Raw genomic sequence first — 12,705 nt, forward strand, 5'->3', positions numbered from 1 at the left:
CCTCCCTCCTGTCCCCATGTGACTGACAGAGATGATATGAGAAACTGCAGGTGTCTCTCGTGTCTTTTCTGGAGTATTTCAGTAACTGGGCGACCAGGCCTCTCACTTGTCCACAGGAGAGGGGAGGCAGGTCGTGCAGGACCGGACCAGACCAGATCCAACCAAACCAGTCTGGATCAGATCCTGCCCCGTTTGGGCTCATAATTCGTCCTTGTCAAAATCATCATCCAGGTCTACATCACTGAGGTCATACTCCTCCTCCACAGGAAGCTGAAGATGACAAGGAGTGTAAGATAAAGACAGAGTTAGCAAAGATGAAGATAAGCACGAAGAGTCAGCCTAACCTGTTCATACATACCACAAGCCAAACTTTTACATCATCAGTAGAGCTTTAAAAGAAAAGATAATCTGTTTTTCTGGAAGCACTCCAACTGCCTGTTACATAAGTTTGTCTTGATATATTGCTCTGAGTGTGTATCTGCAGGGCAGAGGCAGCAAAAAGCAGGTAGAGGTTTATTGTATTAAGCCGGGCAGACACCGTTTGGATTAAGTACCATTTTACATTTACTCATTTGGCAGATGCTTTGCATCAAAAGCGCCTCACAAGTGAGAGACAGCTCTAAAGCTTCAGTATGGTAGCAGACCTTGGAGTAAGCACTAAGTACTAAATCTGTTCAATAAGACAAAGTAAAAGGAGATCAGGTACGGAAGTGCACAGTAAGCGTGAGTTAGGCATGTTTGGGTGTTAGAGGTGTTAGGAGAGAAGCGGGCTCTCGGAAGAGATGATTCTTAAAAGGAGATTCTTGAAGACAGAGCAACGCCCCTACTCTGATAGCATTTGATAGCTCATTCCACACTCGGGAAACCACAAATAACAGTCTGGGCTCAGAATGCCTTGTGTGGAGGGATGGCAATGCCAGACGATGTTCCCTGGAGGAACTTGCTTTCCATTTGTTGTAGAATTTTGCAGAACGCTGCCTTTTTTTTTTTTGACAGCATTGTTGAACGTGAGGTTTTCTTGGCTGAATAAACTTTGGTCGAATTATCAATGGACAAAGGAGATGAGGGGATTTGAGTTTACGGTCAGTATAAGCAATCCACATCATGACCCAGTCAAACGATCAGTACAGTGTGAGCAAAGGAGTCATACGTTTCGGCTGTGCAGAAAGGCCCGAGTAAAACGTGCAGTGCGAGTTAATGTAGTGCATAAAATGAATAAAAATGTACAGTGTCTGTCCAGCTTAACGCTGTTTAGTTGAAAGCCTCGAGCTTGTGATCATCCAAATATACAATAGGAAAATCTGACCATGAGACCGCTCTGATTCTCGCACTCACCTGTCCATCTTTGCCATCCCAGGGTTCAGCAGCGTGAATCTTGGGCATGGCCCCACCTCCCAACGTGGCAGTAGAGCCACGGCCCACAGAAAGCTCTCTGAAGAGAAGAAACAAGTGAACGCCGTCATTCAGCCTACTCCGAAAAGGCCTTTACTTTTAATTGCAACAGTGAAACAAGCTCAGACAACAGCGCCCCCTACCTGAGAAAGTCGTGAATGCCAGTCTCGCTGAAGGAGCCCCTCAGCAGAGCAAATTTCATCTTGCGCGTGTTGATAGCAGCCATGGCAGGGTAGCCAAATCCACCAATACCCAGAGAGGCTTCCAGCTCCATCTGAGCTCCTGCCTCAGTCCACAGCCAGCTGACAAAGGGAAAGCAGTTCATCAGTCCCACAGTCATAATTAGTCACTGGACTAAGAATACGTTAATCCATGGTCTCTCATCCTTACCCCCACATCTTCTTCTTGTACTTCTCAGCCATCTTGATCATCACCTCCAGATAGCCGTTTCTACCAGCTGCGCCTGCCGGGACACAAGGAAGGTGGACAGTGAGCGACTCAAGAATTATAAGGGTCATTAAGGTTACATTTCTGAACTGTTTAACAGGTTCGGGGTCAGAGGTGTGTCTGGTCTCACCTGTGTCCAGGATGTGAGGCAGCACACCAATTATGCACAGCTGACTGTCCTCACAGGTCTTCTTCAAGATGTCTTCATTGAGGATCTAAGAGACAAATATTTAAAATACAGCGAAATTTTGTTTTACTCCAGATAAGTATTAAGGTTGAATACAGGTTATCGCTAGTGATTGAGATGCTGTTTTTGATCTTTTTCGTGTAATCTTTAGTAGCACACAGTCGCTGTTAGACTTGCCAGAGAGCAATTTCTAGGTCTGTGATGTCTTTAGGATTTTGTGTTGACGTTTCAGTTTCTTTTGCCTGTTCACATGTGGTGGCTGTCACTGCTTATGCTTAAAACTAATGTAAATATAAATTATATAAAATATAAATACGGTAAGTACTAGGTGCAAATGTGCAACATCAAGCAACATCTCCAGATCCTTGCTTGGCGTTGAACCTTCTTTGTGAACCTAAGCCAAACAGCAGCACTATAAACCTTCACACATGCATCCAATAATACAAGCACGCCACCGTACTGACCTCCAGCAGTTCAGGAGGTGGAGCGTTGTCAGAGAACAGATCCAAAGCCCTCTCGATGATGTCACCACGGGAGCGGCCTCCTTGGTAGTCCTCGGGCTCATCGCCTTTGCGGAAGATCTTGATGGTGGGAAATCCACGGATCTACACACACACACACACACACACACATCCCCCACATATTTCTTCAGTTCTGAGCTAGGGAAGCAAATATTTCCTTAGATTCAGTTCCATATTTGTATTTTATTAAGGATTCGGTAGAGGAGAGATATCCTTTAATGTGATATGTTTGACATTCAATGGCAGGACTCAACTGTTGTATTTAGTGGTTGACACTGCAATGTCAACTTAAACTGAAATGTTATTAGTAGTTATGCAACTGTATTAAGGATCTTTGGAGACGGTCGTGGTGTTTGAAATATATAGAAATGCTCTGAAGTGACGCCTTCCAGACTTTGCTTTGGATCTTTACTTTTCGCTCTTCCTTCACAGCTTTGTTTGGACAGTCAACAGTTCACAGTCATGCTCTACTAAAAGGCTGCAGAGCCCCGGATTCATTAAACCAACACTGGTAAGAAATCAGTATAACCATTTCAAACTGTACAAACTGGTGTGTCTGCAAGGTCAAGGCCACAAATGCAAAGAAGATATCATTTCTTGCCCTGGCTTAGTGGATTATCATGTTCACTCACTAATTTGCCTGTTTAAATTTAGTTAAACTAATACAAATCGCTTACAATGGGGCAGACACGCTTAGCAGCTGCGGCCAATATTTCTCACTTTGTATCCCTGTTTTGTGGTGGTGTTTGCTCCGATCAGTGCTAGTTCACATTTTTTTCTTTTTTGCATCTATGGGTACAGCAGTACGTATGTGACATGTGCACCAATGCACCATTTTACTTAGTGTTTCTTACTCACCCCATAGCGGCTGGACAGAACCTGGTGTACAGTTGCATCCACAGCTCCGAGGCGAACTTTGCCCTTGGTCTGCTCCTTGACAGCTGCGGCGGCAGCTGCCCACTCAGGCTCCAGGCTATTGACAACAGAGGAGAGTGATGGTTAAGAAAAACTGCAAATATGGAGGTTGGTGTAGCTTCTCATGATTCTCGTTGGGAAAGCCTGACAAATGTCATTGGAATTTTAAACTTATTTAACCTTCATGTTCATTTCATTACAATGTTTAAGTACGAATATGTCTTCAAATGTGCAAAACGTACTAACTTCAGATGTGAAAATGTAGCACACTGGATTCAAATGGTCTTAGAATACAATAGCCCAGATCTCAGTGAACAGTTTAAATAATAGGGATTACTTCCTACTGAAGAATTCGTCCCAATGAAATGTTTTCACTGAGGTCTGTGGATTATCCAGATTTACTGGGACATTGTTTCCAAAAATGAAAAACTGTTGTTCAGTCTTTCAAACATCCCCTTTCAGTGCTTTGAGCAGCAAACAAAACTCCATCGACCTGTATTGTACTGAGACTAAGACATAAATCTCACTGTGTCACGGTTTCCTATGGCTGGGAGGGACTGTGTCAGGTACCAAACTTACTTCTTGCAGTGTCCACACCAGGGGGCAAAGAACTCCACCATCCACACATCATCACTCTGCAGCACCATCTTGTCAAAGTTGTCATCTGTGAGCTCGACGACATCCTTCTTGCTGCCACCACCACTGCCGCCGCCGCCACCACCACCACTCTGCTAGAAGACAGTTGAGCGTGACCTAACCACGTTCACTGAGGAGTTTCATCTTTGCAGTTTCAAATAGCTGCAACAAAAGGCTTCTGCAAAAGGTTCACTACTGGATCTACCTGTTTGCTGTAGCCAGAGCTGCCAGATTTGCCGCTCAGCCGGTCTTTCACCAGACTGCGCAAGGCGTTCAAGGCACCATCCACAATGGCCTGGCTACTGCGTCCACCTGAGGGACGAAGAAAATTCCGATTTCAGTCACTGCAGCCAAAAACAGGATTTAATTAACAGATCCTGAAAGTCTTCCTCCCAGAGACTTCACAAAACACTCAAAAAGTTTCCAAAAAAGGCATTAAAAGCAAATAAATTTACTGTGAAAGAAGTAATGCAAGTGTGTTGCCTCTCCGACACCTATAGCCCCTTTTAGCTGGACTATCCTGATAGAATTGATTACATTTAAGCTTATTAAGATTTTTCTTTCAGCAAAGCTTTTGAGCGGGGCTTGAGGAGGTCCATATGGAGGGAGATTTCAAATTTACAAAAAACAAAACTGTGTGATCAGCTGGAGAAATGGCAGTGCTCTCGCCTGTACCTTGGTACTCCTCCGGCTTGTTCTTATTAGCTCCAAAGATCTTGATGGTGGGGAACCCTCTGACGCCATACTGTCCACCCAGTGACTTGTGCTGGTCTGCATCTACGGCACCGATCTTGACAATTCCCTGAAGAATTGCAGAACAAGCAGGTTAGGGTTTTTTTTCTTTTAATTTCGACAGAATACAAAGGTATCTGTTAATCATTCTCTTCTCGTAACTTTTGCGTGCGCTTTTACAGCTCTGGAAGTCAGCGTGTTAGTGAAGCGGTGCGACAGTTACTTGTGCGTGGTGGATTTGTCTGCACAAACAGTGTAGTTGACAAAAGTCACATTAGAAGTGATAGAATGAGTCCATAAAGCGCATTCTATCCAGTGAACTCTCTTGTTATCTGCAACAGAGTTAATATTATTCATTTACATTTGACTATAGGCCCATATAGTCAAGTCTCATGACTCTTTGCTGAGTTACAAAGTTTAAAACAGTTTTTGGTTTAACAAAAAGGTGTGAGGTAGAGTTCGGCAATCGCGTTTTGGTCCTGGTCTTCAACTTAACTGCTTTTCATCGTTAAACACTTTTCTGAAGTTTTTTTTTGTTGTTGTTGCAGCTGAGTGAAATGAATGCCTCTACCGGTTTTATCGTTATACCTGCGTGACTTAAGTCATATTTTCTTTTGTCTAAAACTATAACTGCTCGGCCCCCCAAATATTGTAATGCTGTCAATACAGGTATTCATTAAAAATGCTTTGATATTTGATTTAGTCAACAACGCCCAGCCCTGCTGGAACTACTTAATGTTTCTCCGCAATAGTTGAAGCTTTTTTTTTTTTTTTTTTTTAAACTGTGAATGCCTACAGCTGACACAACAGTCTGCCACTCAGTGAGTCTACAGCCCACCTACTAATAAATTCAAAGATGGGAGATTTTTTTGTTTACCTTGAGGGCAGTGGCAGCCTTCTTCCAATCTGGAGCTAGATTCTGACAGTGACCACACCTGTGATGACAAACACGAGAGATGCAGGGACGTGAATAATGAATGAAACTGATATTGACGTTTAGTGATAAATGACGAAAATCTTTTGTTGCTGACAATTAGATTTATAAGAGACATGCTTAATGAGTTAGGAAGCGGTGAAAATGAGACAGGTGGTAGAAAAACAGTATTCATGTCCAGAAACATTTAATTTTACCAGGAAATATTCCTGTAGTCCTTCAGTACCTCACAAGTATTTGTCACTCCTAGTAAAAAGAACCAAACCATCCAGAGATAACACCTTTCATTTACATAGACTACAGGTGTACTCACCACTGGCGATATATGGTGCTGTCTGTAAAGCACGTAATGGTCTGGCCCATGAATATTCACTGTGTGTGACATGATTCACATTTATCGACCAGGCAGATTCCCCAGATCACGGGAGAGCCGTCTTCTCCAAATACCCAGATACCAAAATTTGGCAACTTTTATGAAGAAACTCAAGTCATTTCCTGTTCAGTTTAGCTTTAAATTAGGTCTTTGTGTGCACGCTAAAACATATTTTCTACTGTTTCTATCCCTGTGTAAATCACTCTGAATTGCTTTTGCAGGACAAGGCACCCTACCACTAAACTTGGAACTGCGAAACTTCTGCTCAACCCAAGGGAGGTGCTACCCACTTTGTGTACAAGCCTCTACACTCTTTTGGCGGATGTTTCGGTGAGGAGAGGTGCGAACAAACTCAAAACACCGACGCGTCTCGACGTGAGATGCTTTCGGTGAAACCCGGGTCACCGTGTCGCCGCCCGGCGGATCCGTAGACGCTTGTCAGCACTGAGCAGTGGCCGCTAAAGTCGCGGGGACTCACCAGGGAGCGTAAAACTCGACCAGCCACAGGCCGTCGCTCTGGATCACCTCCCGGTTGAAGTTGGAGGCGGTGAGCTCAACCACATCATCGCCAGCTGAGTACAAAGCCTGGACGGACAGGACCAGGGAGCAGCCCAACACCCCTGGAGGAGAAGACACAAGGAGGTTTACTCTCAACCATGTTTGCTCGAGTGTGTTTCATAAGCACCCACGCCAGCTAAAGTGGGCGCTAGCAGGACACCGCGGGCCTACTTTAAGGCAGTTTGTATGTTTGTATTCTTGTTTCGCAAATGTGTGTAACGGCGAGGGAAATTGACGTCTGTTCATTCACTGATTCAACGTTAGCGGAGGCCTGGCACCGCTTTGTGCACCTTAACATAGCGACTCCGGCTCAGCGCGGCTGCGAAGAGAAAGGAAGTCGAACACGCCAAGCACTGGCAAACTCAGAAGAAACAAAAAGCAGGACGAAAAGCAACGTTACGTCTCGTAGGAGTAAGGGAAGCCGTCGGCCTGGTCACTCACCAAGTAGAAGCGGTCTCATGGTTCTAGCTGCTCTGCGCTCGTGCCCCTCGGTTAGCGACGCGCGCAGCACCGTTGCCGCAGAAAAAGCGGATCGAAAAAAAAAAATTCTCACCGTGGCCCGCGCCGATTGGTCCCGCCGGCGCCGACGCCGCGCCCTCGGCCAATCAGCGCGCGCCGTGTAGGTTCACGGAGCCGGCACTCCGGAGGCGACGCGGGCGGGGCTGGGCGAGAGAGAGGGGAGGAGGAGGAGGCGGCGACGGCGAGGACATGCAACTGCACGCAACTGCGCGACGAGGAGGCGCGACACAAGCGACAAGGCTGAGTCGGTCCAGCGTCTAGCGGCGGCTTGCATCGTGTCGACGTTTACACACAACGAGAGCGGCTGGTGCTGCGGTATTTTACCCATGAGCATTGCCTCGAGATACGTGTCTTTCCAGTGAAATGCAACTTAAAGTGGGCTACTCTCTATTATTTACCGGTGCTTTCAGTTACAAGCCATTCATAAGGACAACTTTTGGGGCTGTCGGGTTGTGGTGGACGAGGCTGGATCACCAACTGCGCAGACTGCCAAGGGCCCCCGGTCGCCCAGGGGGTCTCCAAAAGGCCCCAGTGTTGCTCCATGTCGGTCCCGTCTACATGACTTGAGTGATCCCGAGTTAGTTGGAAACTTGCATTACTTTAAGTACAACTTAAGACGGACTCCGCAAAAATCAAATCTCTCAAAGCCCAGTTTTAAAACCTTACCTCTTTTATTTTATTTTCAACCCATTTTTATTTGTAAAGTTGTGTTTGATTAAATGGCTTCATTTCTTCCCCTCTGTCAAGTAACTAACAGACAGATCACCTCGGGCAAATCCGTGTTGTTCTAGCGCAGAACTAGTTTAACGCCACAGCCGACCATTATCTCCATTATCAATAAATCTGACACTTTTTTCCCCCTTCAATAATTGACTGATCGCTCAAGTGTGTAAAATGTCAGAACACAGTGAAGCAACAAGTCACGCGAACGATCTAACAGGATTTATCAACTAAGCATTTCAGCTCTAGAGTACTGGTTGGTTCCTATTCAGATCGTCGACTTAAGTAAAAGCAACGATACCACACTATAAAAGTGGCCCCATAAAAAGTAAAAGCACTCAGAACTTTACTCAAGTAAAAGTACAACGGTGTTAGATAGATAGACAGACAGACAGACAGACAGATAGATAGATAGATAGATAGATAGAGAGATAGATAGATAGAGAGATAGTCAGGCAGACAGATAGAAAGACAGATAGATAGACAGACAGACAGATAGATAGACAGATAGATAGACAGACAGATAGATAGATAGATAGATAGAGAGATAGATAGTCAGGCAGATAGACAGACAGACAGACAGACAGATAGATAGATAGATAGATAGACAGACAGACCGATAGACAGACAGATAGATAGACAGACTGTTGTTTAATCACTTCGGATTCCTATCCCCAGTGGTATGCACCGGTGTTTACAGGCAGAAAAAATAAAAGCCTTCAGGCTACGGTACTGTGAAGGCGTTGTCACTAGGTGGAGGCAAACGACAAGGCAAAGTGCCGTTGAGCTTGTACGACCGGTCCGCCGGTCAATAATTCAGTGCAGTTTACTGCGGCACACTTCAGTTGTACTTAAAGTACAAATTGTAATGAATATTATTCGGACAAGAGCCGGACGACCGAGGGGGGAAACACCAGCAAATTCCTGCCATGCTCCCTCCAATGGCGCTCGTTGGGGAACTTTAGACCACTTCCCCAACCCTCACTATCGATTGGCATCACCACGGAGCCGTGCAATGCGGCGTTTACACTGGTCTAGTATTCACAGAGCCGGTGTTCTCCCTCAGACAAAGTTGACGTTACTCAGCCCGAGTCCACCTCGTCAGAGGCATTTGGTGACCGCCTGTAATATATTCAAAATGGATGATGTCTAACGCGTCCAGGTCTGGGGCATTAAAAAAAAGAAGATTTTAGAGGCAATTGTTGTAACGGGTTGATTTAAGTTACTAGCGTGGTGCTGCCGGCTAATCGATAACCTTCAACTAAACTGTTGCTCCCGGAGCTGTCGCGATAACCCAGCGGAGTGCGAGTCCCCGAGTCCCCCCGTCTGCTACTTCACAGATCCAATACACTACCGCGGATATTCGTGGTCTGCTGTGCCCGGCTGCACTGCGCTGCGCCAACACACACACACACACACACACACACACACACGCGCGCGCGCACACACACAGACACACACAGTCTGTCACACAACACGACCGGAAGACGGGGAGTTTGCCTTTAAAAATAAAAGCATAGTCTGGCTAGGTTATATTGTCACTGGGGGTCATTGTTTAATAGATTCAACACGAAGGGAAACTGTGGCAATAGGCCTAATACAATAATTAATTATAAGACCATCCCATGCCCATGCCATCCCGTTATTCACTTAGGAGGTCACCGCGGCAGCTGACAATGACGACAGAGCCCCTATAAAATAATTTCACTCAAATAAGCCAGTGTTGTTGAGGCTGTTTCAATGCTTTTTCGTGAGTTAATTCATCACAAGATTAATGTGGTGTAAATAATACAAGAGTTATTTCAATCTAACAACTGGAATAAGAATACAATAGAAGGAAAGTTGGCTGTGGACAGCTGGTGATTGTCATTAGATGTGTGATATAATATTTTCTGCTAAGTATTTAGCTATGGTGGAATGTACCTAAGAAACTTTACTCAGGTACAATTTTGAGGTATTTCAGTGTTGTGCTCCTTCACACTTCTACCCACATTTCAAAGAGAAAACAATGCCCCTTTTAAACTCCATTTATCTGAGAGCTATAGTCAGTGGTTTCTTTGCAGAGTAAGGTTTTACATGCCTTTTGGTACTTTAAGTAGGCTACATTTTCCTAATATTTCTGCAACTATTTTAATTTGAGGGCTATTTTGAATCCATGGCTTTTACTTGTAAGTGGGAATTGTATAATAACTAAAATAAAATAAATAGACACTACATACAAATACCCCCCAGAAAAAAACAACAACAACAAATAACAAAAAAAAAACAAAAAAAACCCTCAACCCACCCCAAATTACATTTAGGGAGGGATTTTAATTTCTACATTGTTGCATGGTACTCGCTTTGTTTTGGAAGTTAACGCCGGAAGTCCCGTGGTTTGATTGTGTCTCACTTGACGTTACGCGCACTTGAATGCCAACTTTCTGGGAGCGCACAGGCGCACTGTTCACTGCCAAACACGGCTGTATTGAACTGAGGAGACTTGACGCCGCAGACCCCTCTGAGCAAACACATTTATTCCTTCAACGAAAACGCGCAGACCAGACGAGTTTGCAGGTTTTGCGCACCGCGCCAGGGCGTCCGGCGGCGCGCGTTCACTCCGTCTGCGGACAGCGGTGTGGAAACCTCGATCACTTGGGCTTTGGGTTTTAGGTGGGACTTGTTGTCAGCCTATAATGTGGGGGACCCAGAGGACGCGGTATGCAGACTGCAACGGCTCCGAAGCCAGCGAAGAGGCAGAGATTGTTGTTAACATCGGCGGCGTGAAACAGGTGCTGTATGGTGACGTGTTGAATCGCTACCCGGACACCCGGCTGGCAGAACTGGTGGACTGCTCCACCAAGTCTTCGGAAGATATATCTTCGCTGTGCGACGACTACGACCCCGACACTGGGGAATTCTATTTTGACAGAGACCCCGAAGCCTTTAAGTGCATCATTGAGCTGTATTATTATGGAGAGATACACATGAGGAGAGGCATCTGCCCGATTTGTTTTATGAAAGAGATGGAGTTCTGGAAAATCGGCTCGGATTTTCTGGATGAATGCTGTCGAAGCCACCTGAGGGAGGTGGAGGATGAACTTGCAGAGATTGCAGAGAAAGTGAAAACTATCCTGGTGGACCGAGAAGGAGATCCGACCGCAGGGGGCTGGCAGCGCTTCCAGATATGCCTCTGGAGGCTGATGGAGAAACCGGAATCCTCGCTGCCTGCGCACATAATCGCCATAGTTTCTTTCATCTTCATCCTCGTCTCCTCCGTGGTCATGTGCGTCGGGACCATCCCCGACCTGCAGGTGGAGGACTCCGAGGGTAATCTGACGGAGCACCCGACTCTGGAGGTCATCGAGACGGTGTGCATCGGCTGGTTCACCATGGAATACCTCCTACGGCTGATCTCCTCCCCTAACAAACTAAAATTCGTCCTGTCCTTCATGAACATCATCGACTTCATGGCAATCATGCCCTTCTTCGTGGTGCTGATTTTGACCTCCTTCGGCGCCGGAGTGATGGAGCTGGCTAACGTGCAGCAGGCGGTGCAGGCGTTACGCATAATGCGCATAGCGCGCATTTTCAAGCTGGCACGCCATTCCTCCGGGCTCCAGACCCTCACGTCCGCCCTGAAGAGCAGCTTCAAAGAGCTCGGCCTGCTTCTCATGTATATGGGCGTGGGGGTCTTCCTTTTCTCCGCACTGGGCTACACCATGGAGCAGAACCACCCGGACACCTTGTTCACCAGCATCCCGCAGTCGTTCTGGTGGGCTGTGATCACCATGACCACAGTGGGGTACGGAGACGTCTACCCCAAGACCACTCTAGGTCGGTGCAACGCGGCCATCAGCTTTCTGTGTGGGGTGATCGCCATAGCGCTGCCCATACACCCCATCATCAACAATTTTGTCATGTTCTACAACAAGCAACAGGTGCTGGAGACTGCGGCCAAGCACGAGATTGAACTGATGGCGCTGCGCTCCAGCGCCGGAGGGGTGAAGGCTGCACTCGGCGCCCATAAACACGTCTGCGGCGCGGGGGGCTGGGACAACGCCATGCGCTCCTGTCACAGTGACACATACATCCCTTTACTGAAGGATTCCAGGGGAGGGGCAGGCATACCGACGCCCAGCAAGGACACGAGCTTTGAAAGCACACCCGAGACCACCGATTATATTTTGTCCCATGAACACTAAAGGCCCTGCGGAATTTGAAAAGACTCTCCAAAAAAAGATCAACAACAACAAAACATCAAAATGATTATTCATTGTAGACTTATTCAAACTTAATCTCTAATTCTGGGTTATTGATACCGCGATGACTTCAGATTGTAAATAGCCTCGTAGAAACCGCATTAGTGGCCTCAAAGGACCCGTACTATATTTTGAAAAATTGCGCCTATTGAAGGGACATATGTGTGAGATATTGACCTGATGAGCTGTGCCTTTGCGCAGCGAGTCCCTGTAGGCTGAGGGGGTACTGTCTGTACAGCCAATACACTGATTCTCCCATGTAGGCTCCTTATATAACACCCCCCCATCCCCAATCCTCACACTCACACTGTAGACTGCATTGTAGCTTATTCCTCTGTACAGAATTATATATCACAATGAATGTTTTTTTTGTTTTTTTTTAAATAATGAAGATGCAGTTGGCAGCTCCTCTAGGAGGGAAGAGGAATGTATTCATACCATTATAGGTCTGTGAAGGATGTACAGGCATCACAACAAAACTGAAGGCGTTGAAAAGTGACAGAGACTTATAACGCCATAAATTTCACCAA

General features: G+C 46.1%; 2 protein-coding genes across 3 annotated transcripts; one reads left to right on the top strand and one right to left on the bottom strand.

Moving 5' to 3' along the window:
* Position 1: 1 nt before the first annotated feature.
* pdia6 (protein disulfide isomerase family A, member 6) lies at positions 2 to 7,231 on the bottom strand. Of its 2 annotated transcripts, none has more exons than XM_040125028.1 (13): positions 7,137 to 7,231; positions 6,616 to 6,757; positions 5,708 to 5,765; positions 4,774 to 4,900; positions 4,304 to 4,410; positions 4,042 to 4,190; positions 3,406 to 3,520; positions 2,491 to 2,631; positions 1,970 to 2,054; positions 1,783 to 1,855; positions 1,536 to 1,694; positions 1,336 to 1,432; positions 2 to 270 (listed from the first exon to the last, which is right to left on the bottom strand). In XM_040125028.1, exons 1-13 carry the CDS (start codon positions 7,153 to 7,155, stop codon positions 199 to 201), a joined length of 1,344 nt encoding a protein of 447 aa, XP_039980962.1. In that variant the 5' UTR covers positions 7,156 to 7,231; the 3' UTR covers positions 2 to 198. The 2 variants fall into 2 exon arrangements, with proteins under 2 accessions (XP_039980962.1, XP_039980961.1); XM_040125027.1 differs by having other exon boundaries at positions 4,042 to 4,193.
* Positions 7,232 to 10,609: 3,378 nt separating this feature from the next.
* Positions 10,610 to 12,496, top strand: LOC120789253 (potassium voltage-gated channel subfamily F member 1-like). Its single transcript, XM_040125849.1, has one exon. The coding sequence runs from the start codon at positions 10,610 to 10,612 to the stop codon at positions 12,116 to 12,118; it is 1,509 nt and encodes a 502-aa protein (XP_039981783.1). The 3' UTR covers positions 12,119 to 12,496.
* The last annotated feature ends 209 nt before the right edge of the window (positions 12,497 to 12,705 follow it).

This window comes from Xiphias gladius, chromosome 4, assembly GCF_016859285.1.
Source record: "Xiphias gladius isolate SHS-SW01 ecotype Sanya breed wild chromosome 4, ASM1685928v1, whole genome shotgun sequence".
Taxonomy (NCBI): Eukaryota; Metazoa; Chordata; class Actinopteri; order Istiophoriformes; family Xiphiidae; genus Xiphias; species Xiphias gladius.